This window comes from Raphanus sativus, unplaced genomic scaffold, assembly GCF_000801105.2.
Source record: "Raphanus sativus cultivar WK10039 unplaced genomic scaffold, ASM80110v3 Scaffold0415, whole genome shotgun sequence".
Lineage (NCBI taxonomy): Eukaryota > Viridiplantae > Streptophyta > Magnoliopsida > Brassicales > Brassicaceae > Raphanus > Raphanus sativus.
Window position 1 is genome coordinate 1 of NW_026615734.1, and position 21,976 is coordinate 21,976.

Genomic DNA, 21,976 nt, shown 5'->3' on the forward strand with positions numbered 1-21,976 from the left:
GAGAATATCTGTCCTCTTCTCTAGTGTGACATCAGTGCTGGAAATACTGACATTGTACCATTGCCCACTCCGCACATCTAGACACCAAAAAAACGTCATGTTTTGACAATCTTTAGGACTAACAGAAATTTAATTTTGACTAAATGTGTTACCTTTATCAACTGCAAATCGAACATGATAAGGAACATCGTACTCGCGGAGGTCCACTAAAGAGTCTAAGCAATCTTGAAGACGTTGTTCTCTGCATTCCAAGAATAAAAAGAAAAGTTACCACCGGTATCTAAAGCTTGAGAATAACTAAGAAACAAGAGAGATCAAGAGGAACAATTTGAAACATCGGAAACGTAGGCAGTTTAAACAACAACAATACATCGTCTTACCGTTTTCCAGCCAAAATGGATTCGTATGCTTCAAGTGCGTCAAATTTTGCCTGGTTTCGTTCGACAACATGCGACAGATCCCTCTTGACTTCCATTAATTGTTGCACAGTATCAAATGATACTTTTAGGTATTTCTTTCGCAGGCCAGATAGATGATTTTTCTGCTCATGAGCATAAGAAAAAATAAACTCGAATTGGTAGGTCACAAACAAAAGTTAGAAAGACACACTAAGCGGAAGGAAGACTATAAAAGTCATGAAAACCTTCGTATCTTGCATACTATTGCAACTGATCATTAAACATTTAAGAAAACTAACATTAACAGTTCCAGCCCACGTTACATACTCGCAAACACCTAGAGATTTCCGAATATGAATGCAGAATCACATTTAAACTTATTACGATACTTACTCAGTTTTCAAGTTACAAGAAGAAGATAAAAACTAAAGATTGCAGCAACTTTTGTTTAAATATGCGTCCTCCAAAGAGCAATACGAATCATTAGGTAGACTAACTAAATCACATTAACAAGTAAGGATTTTACGGACTTACAAGATCAAGATCCTCTTTTTCAACAATCTCAATATCAGCAACTTGTCTTTCATATCGGCGTCTTAAGTAGGCTTCAACTTCCAATTCCATTTTATCCTGCAATTGGCAATGCGAGCTTTATTGACATCCCGAACAAAACTACGTGACTGTTACAGAGAGCATTCAGATGAAGCACAAAATAGAAATCAACATACCTTCGTCGCTGCATAGAAGTAAGGCCGGAACTTGTACTTTGTCTTGAAATAAAACCCGTCCTGGAAAAACAAATCCTCGCAACTCAGTCAAAATTGAAGATCCATCAACTTATACGAAGCTGACGGAGTAATGACTAAACAACAGCTCTCACCTGAGTAACGAAGTAAAGGTCCACACAGCTATAGGTTTTCCCAGTATCAGGATCTTCCCAAGATGACTGTAAAAAACGTAGTATCATAACCAATCAGTGAATCTAGTACTAATAAGATCAAACCACATACTCTGTATCAAGAATCGAGTTCGAAACCTAAGCTCGACACCCAAATTGAGTTCATAATAGAGTGTGCGACGGAGACTTACAGATGCGAATGTGAGTAGCCACCCGAGGCGCGTTTCACCTTCGGAGAAAAGCCCAAATCCGAGTTTAGATTCGAGTTCGTCTTCCGCCGTTTTCACGACCTTCTGCTTATTCGATCTCCGCGAGTCCTTTCGATCCCATCTTCGATTATCTCCGCTCATTTTTTTGCCTGGGGAGCGGCGATTAGTAAATTACGAGACACAGAGACTCCTGATTTGGAGCTTTCTTCCCACTGGAGAAGCTTCGAAGGCGATCTCGTTCTGAGAAAAAAAAAATTAGGGTTTGCAAAAAAGGTTTCGCCGGTGGAGCTTCCTGGATGCAGGAAAGAGAGTGGGACACTACAGAGAGAGAAAAGATTTTATCATTTTCCCGCGCTTTCGATTTTACTTTTGCCCTCGGTTTTGGGATCTAATGGGCCGATGTAGAAGCCCATCTAAGCAACTTTTCAGATCTGCTCCAACATCTGCCACCAACCCCCATTAAATAGTAACTCAAATTATATGTTCAAACCAGATCTCGGTTTACTCCTGGTTTGGTTTGGTTTTCTCGGTTTTCTCAGTTTTCTTAAAAAGAATCTCCAGAGACCGACTTATTCACATCAAATTTTAAAACTAGATATTTATGTGTTACAAAAAACTTTTTTTTGTAATAAAAAAAAACTTTATTCAAATATTTTTATTAAGTTTTTTTTTATTTCTACAAAAACGATTACAGCAGATGACCAGTCCCAAATTGAAATAAAATATGTTCGGTATTATACGACATTACACTTGGAGAAAGACGGGAAAGTGATTGGTTAACCAAAACACTGGTCGCTTGGAAGTGGACCAGGAACCGACCCGCTACCCAAGAACTGTAAACCGAACACCACAAGAATGGCTAGAAGCGACAGGTAAGACAAGCCTTCGACCGCACCCAGCAAACCAAACGGCCCATTTGGCAGACCCGAGCCGGTTTTGGTCTTGGTGTACAGAGACCAGCCCACGATGCCCAACACCACCAAGTAGCTCACACCTTCCAACGCACCGATTGAACCGGCCGGGCCTGGAGGTAAACCACAACCAGTGGTCTTCAGAGTGTAGAGTGACCATCCAATCACCGGCGTCGATACTAAACCACCGGCTATAGCTGCATTCTCAAGAAACGCGCCAGACTCGGTATCGTCCTTGGCCTTTGCCATGATCCTGCATGGCGTTTTAATTGGTTGCCGGATCAGTGTTCCCCTGTGAAACGACGGTGGTAAAGAGGCGTTGATCGGAGATAGCAGCAGCATTTTAAGAGAGATGAGAGTAAGAGAAAGATTGGCACTCGTTTACCACGAGTTTTCGGTATGGTGTGTGGAAGTGACAGAACTTCTGGATAAGCTTTTTAACAAGCCTTGACGACCGTTTGATCTAAATACATCATCACACGTTACACAATCCTAAGCAAACCATTAACTAACTATGATATGGCATATGTAAATGTAATGGATGTGAAACAAAGGACTAGATATATAACTCAAAAGATTAATCCACATAAGCATCTTACCAATTGAAGTAACAAAATTTATTTGTCTATACACTGAGATTCAAGCAGATCAATACAAAAGCTTCCACCGTCACTGCTTATTCAACGAAGAAGGTCCGGTTAGAAGAATCTTGAATAAAAATATTGTTTGCTATAGCTTAGTATACACGAAAACAAACAAATAACTCTGGATTCAAACACGATGTCACGTGAACAAATCCATCATTGAATGTTATAAACAATACCAGACATTTTATATGTTAAATTTGATTCAGTTATTATTCATTTCGATTCGATCCAAAAAAATATGGATATCTATAAGTTTTCCAAATAAATCAACCATTAGAAATCAATATCTGTTAAAAATGAAACAAATCACAAATAATAAAAAAATTTAGAGCCGGATACTTGATCAGCTATGGTTTATATACAAATAGATATATATTTACGACTAAATATAAACTTTTAAATGTATAATTCTATACAATTATTATTTAACATAAAATTTAACTAATTTTATTTATAAATTTACTTATAAAATATATATTTTTAAAAAATACAAAATCTTTAACGAAAATTGCAATTTGTCTTAAAATATTTGTTTTATAAGAAAAATCTATTATTTTAAAAAATTTATAAAACACATAGTTTCATAATTTTTAGTTTATATTTTATATTATGTAAATTTTATTTTAAGAAAATCAAATTTGTATAATGTTTTATAGATTTACATATATTGTATAAAGTGGATAAAATATCCATAACTATCTGTAAATATTCGTAAATATTTACAAATTTTTCAGATATCCCACAAAATAAAACAAATTGTAAAATCAGATATTCGTGAAATACGAAATAAATCACATGAAAATTATGGTATTATTCGATCCGTGTCCATCCCGGCTTATAATAATTGAGTTAAAAACCTTCATCCTGTAACATTATTTCCACGTGGGAGTGTGAGTATCAGTCGCTGAGACTGGGGGATAGTCTTTTTTTTTTTTTGCTATACCGACGAACCCAAAAGCATCCCATCAATCCACATGTCTTTAAATATCTCTCTCTTCCACACCCATTTTGATTCCATTGCCATCTTCGTAGCGTGAGAGATATCATCACGCGGCTTCTCTCTCTCTCTATCTCCACCGACAAAAACATAATGGCGAACGGGGCCGTTAGATTGGATCTGGACGGAAAGCCGATCAAGCCGATGACGATCTGCATGATCGGCGCCGGAGGTTTCATCGGCTCTCACCTCTGCGAGAAGCTCCTGAACGAGACTCCACACAAGGTCCTCGCGCTCGACGTCTACAACGACAAGATCAAGCACTTGCTCGAGCCTGATACTTCCGAGTGGGCCGAGAGGATCCAGTTCCATCGCATCAACATCAAGCATGATTCTAGGCTCGAGGGACTCGTCAAGATGGCAGATCTGGTAACTATTCTTCTCCATAATGCTGATTGTGTGTAATATGCGAATGTGAAGCTGATTCATTGTGATAGTTACTGCGTTTGATGATTACACGCTCAGATCTGATCCGTGATCGGAGAATTTGGATTTCAAATTTTTGATCTGTTGTTTTTTTTTGTTGCGTTGCAGACGATCAATCTCGCAGCGATCTGTACACCGGCTGATTACAATACGCGTCCTCTTGACACTATCTACAGCAACTTCATCGATGCTCTCCCTGTGGTAATGCTTAAGATGTGTTTACTTTTTTGAAATTGTGATCATGCCGATGCTTAAGATTTAGTTGTGTGACGTTGATTGTGGTCAATGTAGGTTAAGTACTGCTCAGAGAACAACAAGCGTCTTATTCACTTTTCCACCTGTGAAGTGTATGGGAAAACTATTGGAAGCTTTCTTCCTAAGGATCATCCTCTGCGTCAGGTCTGCCTTTTTTCTCCTCTTCACTCTGATTATGTCATTTTATTCCTCTGCTGAAACTGAAAGTCGCTGTGAAGTGGATCAAGGAACTATGTTTTTTGTGCAGTGGCAGACTCTCTGAAGATGGATTCATACATTTTAAATTATATGGTTGTTGTTGTTGGTTAAGACTTTTTATTCCGATTCATTGAGTAAATTTAACAGTACTAGCCTAACATCGAGAAAATGTAGTTTTCTACTTGCAATTATCTGAGTATGGCTTCGAGTCCCAACAACTACATGAAAATTGGTGTTTTTTTTCTTAGTTTTCTTATGCCAAGTTACAGTTTGTTTATGTCACGTGGTTCTTATAACTACTTTACTCGGTATTTGTTGTTCTTCACTGCTCACGAATGATGACTGTCTTGTTTTATACAGGATCCTGAATTTTACGTACTCAAAGAAGATGCATCCCCTTGCATTTTTGGCTCTATTGAGAAGCAGAGGTGGTCATATGCTTGTGCGAAGCAACTGATTGAGAGACTTGTCTACGGTATTGCAGTTTTTCTCTTACATGATAAGAAAATTCAATGTACACCTAGAGCAGAGGCAAAGAAGTTATCATTTATTTTGTTTGTGTTTGCAGCTGAGGGTGCTGAGAACGGACTTGAGTTCACCATTGTAAGACCGTTTAACTGGATTGGACCTAGGATGGATTTCATCCCTGGCATTGATGGTCCTAGCGAGGGTGTCCCTCGTGTCCTAGCCTGCTTTAGCAACGTAAGTATACAGTCTCAGTCCAATAACCCGGCTTCTTCTCGTCGCTGCCGCTTAATTGTTTTTTACATTTTTGAGATACTTTTCAGAACCTTCTGCGGCGTGAACCTCTCAAGCTTGTGGATGGTGGAGAATCGCAGAGAACCTTCATCTACATCAAGGATGCAATTGAAGCTGTCCTCCTGATGATTGTGAGTTTCATTCATTACTTATCCCTGTTAATATTTCGTTTTTGTTACACTATTACCAAAGAAGTTGCATCTGAATTCTTTATGGTATCTTTGACAGGAAAACCCAGAAAGAGCCAATGGGCATATCTTCAACGTAGGTAACCCGAACAATGAAGTGACAGTAAGACAACTTGCTGAAATGATGACTAAGGTGAGAACACTTGTTCACAAATAAGACCGATTGATTTTGGTTATACTTATGGCACGCTGAACTGCTACTAAATAAAAACAAAATTTTGGACAGGTTTACTCAAAAGTGAGTGGAGAGACAGCAATTGAGAGTCCAACGATAGACGTGAGCTCCAAAGAATTTTATGGAGAGGGTTACGATGATAGTGACAAGAGAATCCCAGACATGACCATCATCAACCGTCAACTTGGTAATCTCTTTGTTTTAGCTGCTTTGTCTCTTCAAATTTAACCAAACCAATTGTTTATCTGATATTTTTGGCGTGGACAATGATTAGGATGGAACCCGAAGACTTCTCTTTGGGACTTGCTCGAGTCGACCTTAACTTACCAGCACAGGACCTATGCGGAAGCCGTTAAGAAGGCCACCTCAAAACCTGTCGCTTCTTAGAGGTCCATCATCACTTCGAATCATTTGGTGGCTACTATTCCATTCTTTTTTTGTTTTTTTTTAATTCACCCATATCACTAAAAACAGGCCAGTTCATGCGAGTGATACATCATGGTCGTTGGTTCTAGTTTACGCGTTATTGCTATATAGTATATGTTAATGTCTTTAAATTCGTTGTTGACGCTTTTATATCTTTGTACTTTGGCCGAAACTATAAAAAGGAATTGTTTTTTTTCAAAACTATAATGTTCATATGTTACATCTCTCTGGTGGATTCCACACTTTTATTGCAAGGTTGGTGAATATATATGATCTTATTTGGAAACACAATAGGGTCTAACCAAGATTTTAGTAACATGGTTTCCCAATGGTTTGCATGCTATCATGTACTAAAAAAAATTACCAGAAAATTATACAATACAGGCAGCTAGTCATGAGAAGTGAAGAAACACAACATGTTAATGTATATTTAGGGTACTTATATATTTTTATACCAAAAATGCATAAAATAGCATGACATTCACATTCAATAAAGGGCTTATTTGCCAGATAGCTTATTGTGAGAGCGTAATTAAGAATCTAACTATGATTTTGACATAATCAATTATCTGACTCTTTGTCCATAATTAGCCGGTTATACCCTCTGTTCTAACAAGTCACCGGTTTCCATACTTAAACTAAACGACGTGGATTGTTTTCGTCTGCATATTAAGCATCACATAATTTACTCTGCGCGTGGTATATATTCAATACATATAATGTAAGTGTATGCATCGAGAAGAGTGATTAACAGTTGTAAGATTACCAAAAATAATGTTAACGTAACGGCGAAACAAAGATACTCAATGTATATGATTCTATACTACATGTGTAGATAAAATAGTAATATTTCAATATAGTCTGGAATAAAAACATCTCATGATTCCATACTCAATGTATATGTTACCGGTTTCCAATCTTAAATGGCTATATCTGATTTGTCTTTTTTTCATGGTATTCTTAGCAGAAGATGACATGTGCATCATGGAAGGCAATCCATGCCAACACCTCACATTCTACCATGACAGTATTCAAGGTACTAATCCTCAAAGTGTATCGAAGCTATGGAATATGCCTCAACTGGTGGAAAATAAAGTAATTTATTGTTAATTTAATATAGTCGTTATATTTTACTACATGTGAATGGTATGACAGGGTGTTTCAAATGATATGGAAACTAACTTTGTGGAACTACCTTGCAGAATTCTGGAAATGTATCATCAATTCAGTCATGCCGACAGTGTGGTCGCTATGGGAACAACAAGACGGCTTGCCGCAACTCAATGTAATAACTAAGCAATCGGAAATGACGTCATGAAATGGAACACCCAGATACCTTATATTTTGGATAAATGAAATGATGTCATGTTAACTTAATGATAGTAATATATGTTATTACTATTCCATGAAAAATATTATGTTATTTACCACTATTTGCATAGTACAATTAGTATTGAATTACATAAAATAGAAAGCTAATTGGGATTGGTGAGAGAACACTATAACTAAACACTAAACCCAAGTTAGGGAAGTATAAACCCTCGTCCATTTCAACCCCAAGAGTTTCATAATCATGTATAGTACATTAATATCTCGTTAAATGAAGATCTCGCAGTCAGAATTGTGCGTGCGAAGTTGACAATACTATTCTATGTATAAAATATAGTATGAAAGTCATGCAAACTTTAACAAGTATCAGCCATGTAGTGATAGAGTAAATTAGTCAAGCATAGCATAATCAAGTATAATACATGACATACCGAACCCAATTATCAAAACTAAACCCTAAGTGAGATATGTCAACCCAAATCCCAAAGATCAACATTATAATAGATGGTTAGGTTCGGTGATTTTTAATACTATACCCAAATCTGGAAATGTTAACCCAAATCCAAAAATAAAATGGGGTAATATGTTATTAAATTGGGTGTATTAAATATAACTCCAAACACTTACGAAAATTTCTCATAATAAAGCATACATAATCATTCAATCATACATAATAAAGTATATTACATGACATACCCGACCCAAATTAGCAAAACTAAACCATAAGGGGATATGTCAACCCAAATCTCTGGCACTGTTTAATTCTATACGAATTGTACTATTTTAAACGATATGATGGCATAATAAAGCCATGATTGACACACACGAACTACAAACAGAATGGAGATGCCTAAGAGAACATTTGACAACAAACTAAACACAAGTTAGTAAATTATATACCCTAATCCAGTTGCTAAGAGTACCAAAAACTTCCATAACCCAAATCAAAATACAACATACGAGATGTGCAAGAAAAACAATTTTCATTTCATATATATTAAATGGTATAGAAATGTATATACAAGACATCTCCATAATTCTCGCTTGAATGAAATGGAAATTGTTGGGTGACTGAGTAACCTTGTGTCTACATACATAATCATTGGAAATTGTTGGGTGACTGAGTAAACAATTTCATTGCCAGTGGATGTATCATAAACCTTTTTCTTGCCAGTCGGTTCATATCTTGTATCAAACAATCTACTTGGAAGCTCTAACTCTTCCATACCAAACCTGGAGAATGAAAAGATAGACAAAGAGTGAGGATGGTTCACAGTGCCATATGCAATACATAAATGAATAATGAGTTAATCAGAGGAAGAACCGGCAAACGAATGGATCATCATATTGTGCGATCGTACTATTCCGTGCGAAATATAATACTACTAAATTCATACTATTCCACTTGTTAACAACATCCACATACTATTTCACATGTTTATAATATGAACATCATAACGTAGATTAAGAACCTACTAATTAAACCACACCCAAACACCAATTGCACCAAATCTAATAAAAACTGATATTATACTACATACAATGGTTGAGTGGGTTATGAATACTATTACATTTGAAATGGAAACTAGATCTGAAATTTCATACCATGTGTACTGACCGGCCAATTCTAAGGAATGATATTCTACACATCTTCGTATGAATTACTACACCACATATTGTACATCATCGACATTAGTATGCAAGTGGAAAATGGTAAAGAACAGCAAAACAAAAGGAAGTAACCACACAAGTGAAGAAGGTGGTCATGAGGGAAGGAAAACACCGCGAATTTACTGTAGGTGAGAAGATCTGAGTAGATTCGACTTGAAGAACTTGGAAAGGAAGCGGATTTCACTTTAACGCCTCTGAAACCGTAACACCCTCCGATGTTCGATGATAGCGCAGTAGGAGAAACGTAAATGAATGGAATGGGAGTACAACGGAGATGAAAAGCTATCGAAATCTGGGGAAGAATACGTCATGGAAGAGAAAGATGCCGTGGAGGAGATCGGTGAGCAGAGACCTTTCGTCTTTGAAAGAGTTACCAAATGAAGTAAAAAAGAGAAGATGTGAAGATGGTTAAGCCACAAGTTAATTTTGTTAGGTTAATAATTATTATTATTTATTTTTGTTTGAGCAGGTTGTGCCGGTTGGTAAGCGGGGCATTACGGTATTATTATGTATAATTAACAGAGTGTATATGACTGTTAGGTAAAATAGCTAGTTCGCCAATTACGCTTTTTTTCATGGTCATATGACTCAATTTCCCTTCAATAAAACGGGAAGTGTCTTTCACAAACTCTGGCACACATTAAATTATTGGGTCAATGTATATCTCTCGCCTCTCTTTACTTTTGTTGTTATAATTTAGACTACAATCAAGGAAATTTTCCTTCTTTCTTAAAAAGAAACAAAAAAATCGAAGCACACCAAAAAAATATTTCACAAACACATGTAGTGCAGTCGCTACCGAGCGGACGCAGCAGCGGCAGTAGTACATAATATGCACCGTAACCGAGACCTCCCAGACCTGTCTCCATCATTACTGTCATCTTCTTCCTCATCCTCAGTATCTTCCTCCTCCACACCGTTATCATAGCCGTATCCATACCCCGGAGAACCTTTGGCTGTCTTATTGTTGCTGTCGCTGAAGGCAGCATCCATGAGACACGTCATGTGGTAAGCATGACAGCAAAAGAAGACCACCACGGTGTCCCCTCTTATCGACACCGGGTCGAAGCACATGCAACAACGTGTGTCCCCGCGTGTCTTCGACTTCACCTCTGTCATCTTTATGCTCAATGATTTATCTACTACCATTCTCTGTGAGATCGATCGATTAGTGTCTTCTCTCTTTCCACGGGAATCGTCTTCTTCGTTGCTTAGGCAGACCCCACGTCTCGCCTCGTTGAAGCACTTGATCAGAAGATTCACAATGTCCGTCTGTAAAATTCCACAAGCACAACCTCCACAACGTCAAATTCACTGGAGCCTGTTCTAGACTCTAATGAGAAGAAGTATACTAGTGACACTAGATTAGTACCTTGAGAATGTCATTGCAACCGTGTCTAAGAGATGTCTCGGTTCTGTAATCTGTCACGATTTTGACCAATCGATCCCTTAGTCTGAAAGAAGAGAAAATGAGGAGAACATTACTTTGGCACAAAATTATCAAAAATCATGTGATATCTGTGCACACACGCACACATCGCTTTGAGTAGACCAAAAGGGGTGGCATCAAATAGAAGAGCGGCCATGTATAGTTAAGGAAGAATACGTGATTGAATAGAGTATCAGCAAGGCAGTGTAATTAAGACTCACCGAGGTATTTCCAAGCCATTTGGGACCATATTTACGATGTAAAGAGGGTCAAGGTTGCCAACCGTGTGCTCCAACAGTAAGCCTACCTGAGATAGGTGGAAAGGAACAGAAGAAAAGCAATATAAGGACACAAGTTTCCTAGAATGGAGGTTGTTTTGTGGGTGGTGATTTGATTCACAAACACAGTTTGTACCATCTCAGGCTTGTTCAGACATTGTTTTATCAGTTCTTCCCAGAGATCATCGTCGTGCTGCATGGACACAAATTCCACAGCCTGCAGAAAATCGATCAAGTTTAATTACCATAGTTCGTATTATTTATAAACAGTCAGTAAAACATCAATTAGAGAGTGAAAGAAGACGAGTTACTAAAAACAGAATATTCAGACAATTACCTCTTCTATATCCCCTAATTTATTTATGATGACAGCAAGAGCTTGTTTTGCATTTCCCATCCTTCCAAGTACAAAAACTTGCTCTTTTAGCAGATCTTTCTTGACACAAAGTTCATATGCCTGAGATTTTGAAGAAAATTAAATTCACATACACATAACCTTGAAATAGTTCATTTCAGTCAGCTCTCTAGCTTGTAATGTTGACTACCTTTTCTAACTTGTAATGTTGACTGCTACGTAGGAATGGAAGCAGCATCTTAGTATCGTATTCCGCATATAGTTCTACCTGCAGCACGTATGTATTTAAGAAAACATTTAAGCAAAAGGAGAAAGAGAGAGATAACATTCAATCTATATATTATTGAGTTAAACTACAAATACCTGCATATCATGATAATCCTTCCCACTATTTGGACCGACTTGAAATAACGCATGTAGATATAAGTACAAGTAATATCTCGAATCACATTTCTTGCCAGCTTTCAAAAGTTGTGGGACCACTTCAGATGGAGCAATCAAATCCCTGTTTTGGATAAATAAGGCAGTGGCACGCTTGCAATCAAGCAACATTAACTGGACAACCTACATAAGAAAATAAGGGAAACATTCACTAGTCTGTGCGACATAGTTATGGGAGTTCTATCGACAGCCCAGCAGTGAATCTTAGAAATCCGATTATGAATGATGTAATTCATGAACCACTACGGCGCCAAGCTAACAATAAGGGCGGTTAATAAATTTAGATCGTCAAGGAAAGCCCTATGTAATGCTTTCAGAAGTCTCAAACTGTCAAGAAAAAAAATTACTTGTATACCTTTCCACGAATCGCCTCATGCAAATTGTATTTCTCAATGAAGTCGAACACTTCTGGTTTGAGAAGCTGTATTAAAATAAGGGAAGGAGCATTTTAGAGGACAGTCGACAGAAGAATCAGGGTAAAAAAGTTTAACAAATGCGTCACTGTATTAGTACACACGTACATCAGCATATAGGGCGAAGGCTTTCTCGTGCTGTCCATCAATTACATACAGCTCTGCCAGCGCCTGATAAATGAAATGATAAGACAACTTTGACTCTGTAAATGTCAATAAATCTCAGCTTAACAACAATGCTGACCTCTTTGAGGGCATCAGTCATTGAAGATGTGTTCAACTGAGGCTCTATTGCTGAGATAACAGGCAAAGCAGAGTATACTGCACGCGGCCAAGATTTAACAGTGGACAAAAGCTCCTTATGGTATGAGGGGTTTGTTGCCAGTGCCACTAGAGCAACCTGAAATATAAACACAAAATAATTCCTATGACTAAACTGTTTCAAAAAAAAAGTTTTCGCTTACAAGTTAAAAGTTTTGATCTAAAATTTTCCAAATTTCTATCCTATTTTCTTCCATTAGTTCTTTACTGTATCACATGCATAGAAGGATAATGAGACGAAAGAAGTGAGAAGTTGATATTTACAAACCTCATAGACAGTATCCTTGAGCCTTGGGTTATCGGTAGGCATGAATGGAACAAGCACAGGCAGCTGGCGTAGTTGAGCAAAATGGAAAACCCACCTGACAAGAGAAACACAATATCAGATACGTAAACAATAACCAAAAACAAGCGCTTAGCAAACATGAGATACTAATTTGTTCAAACCTCTCCCAGGCTGAAGCAGATCCTCGTAACAATTTTGGGCACAACGATGCTGCTTCGGCATATTTTCTTTCCACAATCAAATGATCAAGATACCCAGCACCCACCTAATAAAAATGTTAGGTTAACTCAAATATCATTACACCAAAAATTACAACGATAGAAGAAAATAGGTTGGTCAAGGAATACAAGATGGCCCGTAAGATTAAAATATCGTTTATGTTAAAGAGTTAAAAATCAATAACGCAAGAAAGAAAAGTGGAGAACTTGACAGTAAATTATGAACGGCTCTTAGCTATGCATTTCATCCAATTTTAGTAGAGAAAAGTGTAGAACAAAATAATGAACCATAGGGCAAAGACAAATAAAAGATAGTCACTAATTATTTTTGAACAACTACCTTATCAATTAGTTCGTTTCGTCCTTCACCAGCCTCAACAGCTGCTAGTGCTTTCTCGTGGAATCCATGTTGCAAAAGCCAGTTAATATGATCTTCGGCATCCCTAACAAGCAACAACCCAGAATACGTAAGAGACCCTTAACGTTGATTTAAAAAGAACTAGAATAACGTGAACAAAACAAACAGCGACCACAAAGATCTACCTGGGTTTTGCAATCACAACATCCTTTGGAGACACGATATAGTACAGTGGTTCATCACCAGCAGCCCACTGCCCCCCAGCATAGCTACTACCTACACTCGCTTCAAATTTCCAAGTAAGTACTGGAAGGCAGGCTTTCATTCCCCCCCCAGGAAACAAATTATTTTCCTAACAAAAAATCTAACCTGGGAAAGGAGCATGAGCAAGGGAATAGTCTTTCGCCTTGTAATGCTCAAAGCCATGTACCGGAAGCGCATCCATTGTAAGTTCATCACTGTTCCATGATACAATACGTACTTCAGGCCTCTGGGCATTTCCCTGGATCATTTAGAATCAGACTCAGCAACTCTAGTCCAAAAGGAGAAACAAAATATATTCCTATTCCTCATATGTAACACCAAGTCAACCACGAGGAGAAAGAGTACCTGACGAGATAAAGTAGTGGTGCTGCTAATTTCTTTCACGCCATCTTCTTCAGTGGGTATATATGCAAGAATAACTAGAGAATCACCAAAGGGAGCAATCCCCGAAATGAAATAGCTAGTCTGGAACGATGCCACAATGTCCACTTGGTTTAGACTAGACATCTGAACCTGCCTATACGTTCCATATGCTGGTTTTTGCTGGTCTGATTTAATTGAAGCAATTTTGACGGATGTTCCCCAACCAATCACAAGAAGAGTGTCATCCTATAAATAATTAAAAGCATATCCCTTTTACATACAAACACGTTAAAGTAAACGTAAAAGAAGTAAACAGATATAAAGAGTTACCCCAGACCAACCTGCCAAACCAAGTGTGGAATCAAAGCCTCAGGCCGGGGACTTCCTCGTGGTCTTTCGATAAAAGTAACACGCTGATCTTTGGCTGTATCATAAACTTTAACGCCAGTATCATTAGCCCAGGCGATGAGACTTCCTCTCCATTTCACAGAATGGATTGGACCTTCCCCAGAATGCAGCACCTACAAGGTTAGCCTCTTATCAAATTCACGATGCATAGACTTGTATTCCAAAAACTTCACTCTACACACAATTCTCACAAACCTGATCTTTATAACCGAACCACTTCTTTGAGTTCATATACAAGTGACCAGCCAGTCCACCAGCCACAAATCTCTTCGACTGCTTCTTGGTGTAATCCGGATCCAAGGAAATCGCCTTCATGGGGCGATGATACTCGAATCTCAACTTCTCATCATCAGTGAAAAGGCTGTTTATCACAACAGAGCCATCGTCTGAACAGCTTCCGATATACTCTCCCTCAGTGTCAAAGCTCAGGTCATTAACCGGAGCAGTGTGGGCACGAAACTCTTTAACCTGAACCAATCGAGTTAGCACATAGCTAAATGTTTACTAAACCAATCGAAACTAACGAAATGCAAACCATTAACCGAAACATTTAAACCTAAAATTGAGAGAGAGACGAAAAAAAATAAAAACTCGCCTGATTGCCGAGGAAATCGAGGATGTGGACCGTTCCGTCGTGAGTACCGAGAGCGATCATCCTTGCGGCGACGGCGATGCAGGAAGCAGCGTCGTTGGAGAGCAACGAAGGTACGTTTCCACCCATCCGCTGGTACTTGAGACGTGGCTCCTCCTCTCCCTCTTCTTCTTCTTCTTCTCCGTTCTCTTCTTCTTCTTCTTCTTCATCTTCCTCCTCCTCTCTCTCGTCATCTCCGTCGACGCCGTTTTCAGACGGAAGCGAAGCCATTACCACCAAGTCGCAATCTTATTCCTCCTCCACCGATCAGAATCTGTAAAACAGATCTTCAAAATTATCGTGCAGGTTTTTTGGTATCGGTTAACAAATTTAATTTAATTGCTGGCCCGATGACAGAGTGAGAGAAAATATAAAAAAGTTGGAAAAAATAATTAATGATTTGGAAGGCGACAAAGAAAAAAGGTGCCATGTGTGGGATCGGAGTGTTTTCCCTCTTTTTTTTTCCCTCCTTTTCTGTTTAGATAGAGACGTGGTGTAATGTATGTAACCCATTCGGTGATAGCCTCAAGCCCAAGATCTGTCCTCTTCTTTAAGCCTAACATTGGCCAAACTTACTAGTAAAACCAAATGTACATTAGGAATCCAATAAACGAGGGATTATTTTTCTTTGACATAAAACCCAATTTAAACATTAGCCTTTTGTATCTTATAACTACATTTGTCCATCTGGACAAGACTATAATATTTTTCTCAAAAAAGACAGGCCTATAATAATATGTGATCGATAAAAGACTGTGTATACGCAAAAGGTGATTGTGTTTTTTTCCACTGAAAAACCAGTCCATTAAGGCATTAACTGGATGGTAAAAGACACTGTGTACTGGGCTATTTTAGATGAAGTATGGCCCACTCTATTTGCTTCTCGAGCGACATATATGAAAAAGCCCCTTGGATGTTTTGAGCCCATCAATTGGCTAGTGTGATCGATGGAACTAGTAATACTTTGTACTAAGCATCTGCCTAACTTTTTTACTTGGGAAAATTTCAAACACAAGTGGAGGATGACATGGCAGTGTTTGATTGGGCCATACAATAGGTTGCGAAACGAGAGTCGGAAAGTAGACACATCAATTATATGAAAATATCATATTTTTAAGTCGTGAAATGGGTATCCTATGCCAAGCATTTGTACGTATCTAGACATACTAGATTGACGTGACACATGAGACTTATTTTGGATAAGCTTCTCCGTTAACTTTCAGTATTTATCAAAAAAATTAAATTGACAATCAAGCTGCACAAAAAAAGTATTGATATATCCGAATATTCATTCGATATTTAATACCGGACATTTCGTATAATACGAACTCTTTATTTTCCTTTTCCTCTCTCTCTCTCTCTCTCTCTCTCTCTCTCTCTCTCTCTGCCAATCACTTTGTATATTCCAAGTTCACTTTAATATTCTTTCCTTCTGGAAGGCAAATCACACGAAATTATCATATCCCGTGTGACCATGTCCAAAGTTCTCGAGCCCCTAGAAGAAGAGAAAGTAGAACATAAAGCAAGAAACCAAGAAGAAGAAGAAGAATCGAAGAAAGAAGAGTTGGTGGGATCGCTGTGTACACCAACATCAAGTGATCATAAGATTCCGGAGGTGGATACTTGTCCTCCGGCGCCAAGAAAGCGACCACGTGAGATTCCTCCGACAAAGAAGAGAAGATTGTCCAAAAATCCTCGGTTCTTTGAAGCCACCGACGTCGGGAGCCACGAGGTAGAGACTCTCTTTGTTCATAACTCAAACCCTGTCCGTAAGAAACGGAAGAGTAATAGCGCCTGAATCTCTACTGTATTTTTTCTTCCCCACAAACTTGATTGTGTAATCCTTTCGTCGATCCTTTCTATACCTTGATTTTTAACTCGTTTCGTGTTTTATTACTTACTTTTTTTATGGGATTTGAACTCTGTTTATGTACAGAGAGTTTTTGTTAATATATATCGATCTTGTCTAACTCTCTTACAATTTGATTCTCATGTCTCAAAGTATGATGTTGATATTTGTTTGTAAGAGTTAGCAATAAAAATAACTTAAGTTAATAGTACGTGGAGTTTTATTTTTCTTCTCCAATGATGTTTTCTACACATTTTTTATGTCTGTATTCATATCGATCTACAAATTGGACATGTTTGTGCTAACAAAAAAAAATTGGACATGTTTGTATTCTGTATTATAATTTTTATTAGTTGATTCAAGGCTCTTGATCTAATCAAATATAAAATGATATATCCTTACTACGTGTGGGGAAGAAATAGCTAATCTTATATGTAGATGATGGATGATTCGGACATCGAATAAGGCATCACGAGTACATTCACTGTTTACTTTATATCGAATACTAAGTTCATCAGTGTTGTTTCAAACTTCCATGTGGCCTCTAACTAAAAGAAAATAAATTCTGATGTTTGACACAAAACATAAAATAAAAATAAAAAAAAATTTGTAAGAGTGATTCACTCTAACCTGTAAGTTTTCAAAATACCTTTTCTTTGTATAACCACCACGTAGTTGGCAGCAGAGCACCAACATTACAATCTTGAACGACACGTTTCACCACATGTCAATCCAAGAATTACCGTTACCCAAAACCCAATGAGCCTTCTCTTTATTTAACCGCTGAACATTATTACGGTTTTACTAACAAAGACGAATATGGCGCCGAGAAAATCAAAGAAAGTGGTTTCGGTGACTAAGAAGAAGAAAGTAGTAGAGGAAACAATCAAAGTTACTGTCACGGACGGAGTTCCAAATGTTACCACCGAGACCGACACACAAGAGACACAAAATCTAGAGACACAAGAGCTAGACACACAGGAGCTAGAGACACAGGATCTGCCGTTGTCCATTCCCATAGAAGAAGAAAACGTCACCAGGGTTGAGATTCCGGTCGATGTTGGAGATGACCGGTCCCCACCACCACCTGAAACCGTCGCTCCCCCAAGTGAAGGCACCGTGAAGGAGACCCATAAGGTTGAGATTCCGGTGGAAGATAGAGATGATCGGTCCCCTCAGCCACCTGAAACACCCGCTCCAGCAAGTGAAGGCCCCGTGAAGGAGACCCATGAGGCTGAGGAGAAGCAGGGGAATAAGAAGAAGACGTTAAAGAAGAGGAAGAAGAATAGGTCTGACGTACCCGGAGATGAGTACAAGAGATATGTGTATAAGGTGATGAAGCAAGTGCATCCGGATTTAGGAATATCGTCCAAGGGTATGACGGTGATTAACATGTTCATGGGAGATATGTTCGAGAGAATAGCGGCGGAGGCGGCGAAGTTAAATGATTATACAAAGCGGAGGACGTTGTCTTCCAGGGAGATCGAAGCAGCGGTGAGGCTGGTTTTACCTGGAGAACTTAGCCGACATGCCGTGGCTGAAGGCTCCAAGGCTGTTAGTAACTTTGTTGCTTATGGTGTCAAGAAGCGTTAGTTTAGTGTCTTTCTTTGTTATTTCTTTCTCTCCAACTTGACGGTTAGGTTAGGGTAAGGTTTAACTTAATAGGGTTTCTAGAGTTGTCAGGTCTCTATGTGTGTCTGTGATAATGTCGTTTCTGTTCTAGATTTGTATCTTTCTGTTCTGTAAAATATGTTTGTTTGCTTTCACATCTTAAGAAATAGTTACAAAATCAAACTAAGTGAATTATGATTTACTTCTTTTTAAAATGTAGTCTTCTAAAAATGTGGTGGTGTTAAGTGTAGATTACAAGAAGCAAAGAATTAGAACAAACAAACAAAGGTATGAATCTTCCGGCTTACAAGATTTCTTGATTTATTCACAAGCAATGCCAAATAATTAAAGAATTACGTTAATAGTCTTGAGACTAATCCTTACACAAAGGCAAAGAATCTAGCTATCCGTGTTATAGTCCCCTTATATGTAACGTAACAAACCATAGCAACACAATCAGATTAGTCATTACCATCTACCTTTTTCTAACAGTTAGCTATAAGTTATATACATTTCCATCACAAGCATCTCTAACAATGGTTCCTCCAAAACCACCGCCTCCACGAACGCAACCCCAACCGCTGCCGGGTAGACGTTTGAACCCCGTCCTATGCATCATTGTGGCCCTTGTCCTCTTAGGACTCCTTGTGGGTCTCGCAATATTGATCACATACCTCACCATCAGGCCAAAGCGACTAGTCTATACCGTAGAAGCCGCCTCGGTCCAAGATTTTGCTATAGCCAAGGATGATCACATTAGCGCCAAATTTAACTATGTGATACAACCCGGAGAGACACGTCTCTGTGAGATACCACTCTATGCGCATCTCCACGGCTCACCATAACCAGTCCGTAGCTCACAAGGAGATCTCTGCCTTCAAGCAGCGTCCTAAGAAGGAGACGAGGATTGAGACGCAGCTTGTCTCGCACAACGTGGCACTGTCTAAGTTCAATGCGAAGGACTTGAGGGTTGAAACGACGAAAGGGATGATCGAAATGGAAGTGTATATAACGGCTAGAGTGAGCTACAAGACGTGGATATTTCGGTCGAGGAGACGTACGTTGAAGGCTGTGTGCACGCCGGTGATGATCAACGTTACGGAGAACTCGTTGGATGGGTTCCAGAAAGTTTTATGCCAAACTCGTCTTTAGTTAAATTACTTAACAACTTGAATTGTTTCTATTTGTGTGCTTATTATTGTGTACTTTGTTCCATTTGTTGATTCTGTGTATGTGCGTGCTTCTTTTATTGATTTTCTGATTCTTGTGTGCATTTTACACTTGCACAGTATGTGTTTTCATTATCATTCTTTTAAATATTTTACACTGTAATCAATTTGTTGAAATATGGAATTTTTATTTGTATCGACAATTTTGATTAACAATACATTTTAGACATGTACAAGATTTAAGATCTTTCTGTAAGAAAACATCTTTTTTACTGATAAATAAAAGATAAAATTAAGTAGACTAAAATGAGGATAAAAATAATACGTACTTGGCTTTGATTACTAACCACTATATGCATAGAAAAGCTAAAAAAAAATTCATTAGAGGAATTGAAAAAATAGAAATAAAAAATTTCCTCATTTTGTTTCTCGTCATAATTGAAGAGGAAAAAAAATTCTTTACAAATTCATTCCTTATAAGGAATTGTCAAGTGTTTTAAATTCAAGTTTCTAAATGACAAATGAAACAATTAATCAATTAATGAAAATTCTTAAATTTCTTACAATCCAGAAACAACACAGGGCCAACAATATATATGTATGAATTGTATTTATAATAGTACAGCTAGTTCTTAATTACAACTGAACAGCCATTCTAGCCTAGATCGATGCGAAAATTAAATTGTACTAGGATATTTCCCGCGCTACGCCGCGGTTGAATTTTGTTAAAATCATTTTATACTTATATTTTTAAATATTATAAAATTAATAAATATTGTTGAAATATTATATCTTACAGATTTGAGAAAAATGATCTATATATATATATATCATTAAACCTGAATATTTTATAACAAATATTTCTACATTTTGAGAAGTTACAATTCTAGAAAATGTTACTAAACATATAAAATTTATTTTGTTAGCAATGAAATAATAAACTATAATAAAAAATGATGAATATGTATATATATTAGAAGCCATGCATATCTAGTAAGACAATGCACTCCTAACTTTGGTTTTACTTTTACATTTTATGTAGTTTTAAAAATAGTAATTCTTCGTTGTGTTTGTTAACAATGTGATTGTTTTCATAAAAGAAAATAATTAAATATTATATTCTAAGGAGTAAATTTTTTGGTTTAATTTATATTAAAACATAAAAAATGATATCCCATAAAATAATTTTGAGGCCTAATAGAAAAATTCAAATCGGATATTTTTTTCTCTAAATTATGTGTTCTTTTCTGTGTGATTTTGAATAAATATCATTTCTTAATGTGACGTATATATCTTAAGATCAAATCATAACGTTTCTTTGTAAACATTTAAATTTAGTATATAATAAGAGTATATACATCTTATTGAAATACTTATTGTTAGTTTATATAGACAATATTTGTTGGAGTTAGATAACTCCTGATTTCTGTTTATAATTGTCGTTCACAACGAAAAAATACTTAATTAAATGATTAAGAAAGATTTTGAAATCAAAATCTAGGTAATTATCCGAGCGATGCTGCAGTTTTTTTAATTTTTTAAAAAATTAATATAATTTTAAAAATATTTTGAAAATAAATAAGTACATCAATATCAATTATAAGTTTTCTTATTCTTATATTTACAATCTAACATATATTGTAATTTCTACATTTGTGTATTCGCTTGTTACTAAATACTAAAATGTTAGAGAATAAATTGGTGAAATTTGATGTGATTTAATAGCATGACAAATATTATTGTATAGTAGTTATTATTTTTGACATTACTTTTTGTTAGATTTTGGTATCTTTCTAAAAATGTAGTGTTTATGAAAACTTTTTTTTTTAATAAAGGGCATTCTTTACGAAAACTTTTTCTAGAAGAGTTTTTTTATAGCTAAAATCATTCTCTAATTTTATTATAACAGAGAGAAGAGAGGCTCAATAGTGTTGACATGTCTGATCTAATACACAATTCTATTTTTTTTGTTAGTTTCAAAGAATTCAAATGTGCATTATTTTTTCTTAACAATAGAATGGCCTTTTCAAAAAAAAAAAACCTTAACAAAGTGAAAGAAAATTCATATCTTTTTGATTTGGAGATTGTTCAAGAT

The 21,976-nt window shown here is 37.0% G+C and overlaps 5 protein-coding genes and 1 pseudogene across 5 annotated transcripts; 4 read left to right on the plus strand and 2 right to left on the minus strand.

Moving 5' to 3' along the window:
- Nucleotides 1-2,217: 2,217 nt before the first annotated feature.
- On the minus strand, nt 2,218-2,833 carry LOC130502078 (uncharacterized). Its single transcript, XM_056996898.1, has one exon. The coding sequence runs from the start codon at nt 2,756-2,758 to the stop codon at nt 2,282-2,284; it is 477 nt and encodes a 158-aa protein (XP_056852878.1). The 5' UTR covers nt 2,759-2,833; the 3' UTR covers nt 2,218-2,281.
- A 1,240-nt stretch (nt 2,834-4,073) lies between these two features.
- LOC130502079 (UDP-D-apiose/UDP-D-xylose synthase 2-like) lies at nt 4,074-6,688 on the plus strand. The gene is made up of 9 exons (XM_056996899.1): nt 4,074-4,429; nt 4,595-4,687; nt 4,778-4,885; nt 5,300-5,414; nt 5,508-5,641; nt 5,728-5,829; nt 5,927-6,019; nt 6,113-6,248; nt 6,336-6,688. The coding sequence occupies exons 1-9, from the start codon at nt 4,154-4,156 to the stop codon at nt 6,446-6,448; spliced, it is 1,170 nt and encodes a 389-aa protein (XP_056852879.1). The 5' UTR covers nt 4,074-4,153; the 3' UTR covers nt 6,449-6,688.
- A 3,414-nt stretch (nt 6,689-10,102) lies between these two features.
- On the minus strand, nt 10,103-15,614 carry LOC108808747 (vacuolar protein sorting-associated protein 41 homolog). Its single transcript, XM_018580853.2, has 19 exons — nt 15,217-15,614; nt 14,817-15,089; nt 14,555-14,734; nt 14,196-14,459; nt 13,956-14,088; nt 13,772-13,862; nt 13,569-13,671; nt 13,172-13,275; nt 12,993-13,086; nt 12,648-12,803; nt 12,512-12,574; nt 12,346-12,411; nt 11,913-12,113; nt 11,740-11,817; nt 11,532-11,651; nt 11,331-11,411; nt 11,138-11,223; nt 10,860-10,941; nt 10,103-10,759 (listed from the first exon to the last, which is right to left on the minus strand). The coding sequence occupies exons 1-19, from the start codon at nt 15,481-15,483 to the stop codon at nt 10,283-10,285; spliced, it is 2,919 nt and encodes a 972-aa protein (XP_018436355.1). The 5' UTR covers nt 15,484-15,614; the 3' UTR covers nt 10,103-10,282.
- A 984-nt stretch (nt 15,615-16,598) lies between these two features.
- Nucleotides 16,599-17,312, plus strand: LOC108842060 (cyclin-dependent protein kinase inhibitor SMR2). Its single transcript, XM_018614869.2, has one exon. It carries the CDS (start codon nt 16,727-16,729, stop codon nt 17,048-17,050), a length of 324 nt encoding a protein of 107 aa, XP_018470371.1. The 5' UTR covers nt 16,599-16,726; the 3' UTR covers nt 17,051-17,312.
- A 188-nt stretch (nt 17,313-17,500) lies between these two features.
- On the plus strand, nt 17,501-18,895 carry LOC108855254 (histone H2B.2). Its single transcript, XM_018629026.2, has one exon. The coding sequence runs from the start codon at nt 17,921-17,923 to the stop codon at nt 18,692-18,694; it is 774 nt and encodes a 257-aa protein (XP_018484528.1). The 5' UTR covers nt 17,501-17,920; the 3' UTR covers nt 18,695-18,895.
- A 140-nt stretch (nt 18,896-19,035) lies between these two features.
- On the plus strand, nt 19,036-20,084 carry LOC108854027 (uncharacterized protein At1g08160-like; annotated as a pseudogene).
- The last annotated feature ends 1,892 nt before the right edge of the window (nt 20,085-21,976 follow it).

Bases quoted from the DNA above. Each gene is read 5' to 3' on its own strand.
- LOC130502078 (XM_056996898.1), bottom strand. From the start codon at position 2,758: ATGCTGCTGCTATCTCCGATCAACGCCTCTTTACCACCGTCGTTTCAC.
- LOC130502079 (XM_056996899.1), top strand. From the start codon at position 4,154: ATGGCGAACGGGGCCGTTAGATTGGATCTGGACGGAAAGCCGATCAAG. The intron at 4,430-4,594 runs GTAACTATTCTT...GTTGCGTTGCAG, and splicing joins TCGTCAAGATGGCAGATCTG to ACGATCAATCTCGCAGCGAT. The intron at 4,688-4,777 runs GTAATGCTTAAG...TGGTCAATGTAG, and splicing joins TCATCGATGCTCTCCCTGTG to GTTAAGTACTGCTCAGAGAA.
- LOC108808747 (XM_018580853.2), bottom strand. From the start codon at position 15,483: ATGGCTTCGCTTCCGTCTGAAAACGGCGTCGACGGAGATGACGAGAGA. The intron at 13,672-13,771 runs GTAGATCTTTGT...GTTGCTTGTTAG, and splicing joins GTTGTGATTGCAAAACCCAG to GGATGCCGAAGATCATATTA. The intron at 13,087-13,171 runs GTTTGAACAAAT...TTCTCTTGTCAG, and splicing joins TCTGCTTCAGCCTGGGAGAG to GTGGGTTTTCCATTTTGCTC.
- LOC108842060 (XM_018614869.2), top strand. From the start codon at position 16,727: ATGTCCAAAGTTCTCGAGCCCCTAGAAGAAGAGAAAGTAGAACATAAA.
- LOC108855254 (XM_018629026.2), top strand. From the start codon at position 17,921: ATGGCGCCGAGAAAATCAAAGAAAGTGGTTTCGGTGACTAAGAAGAAG.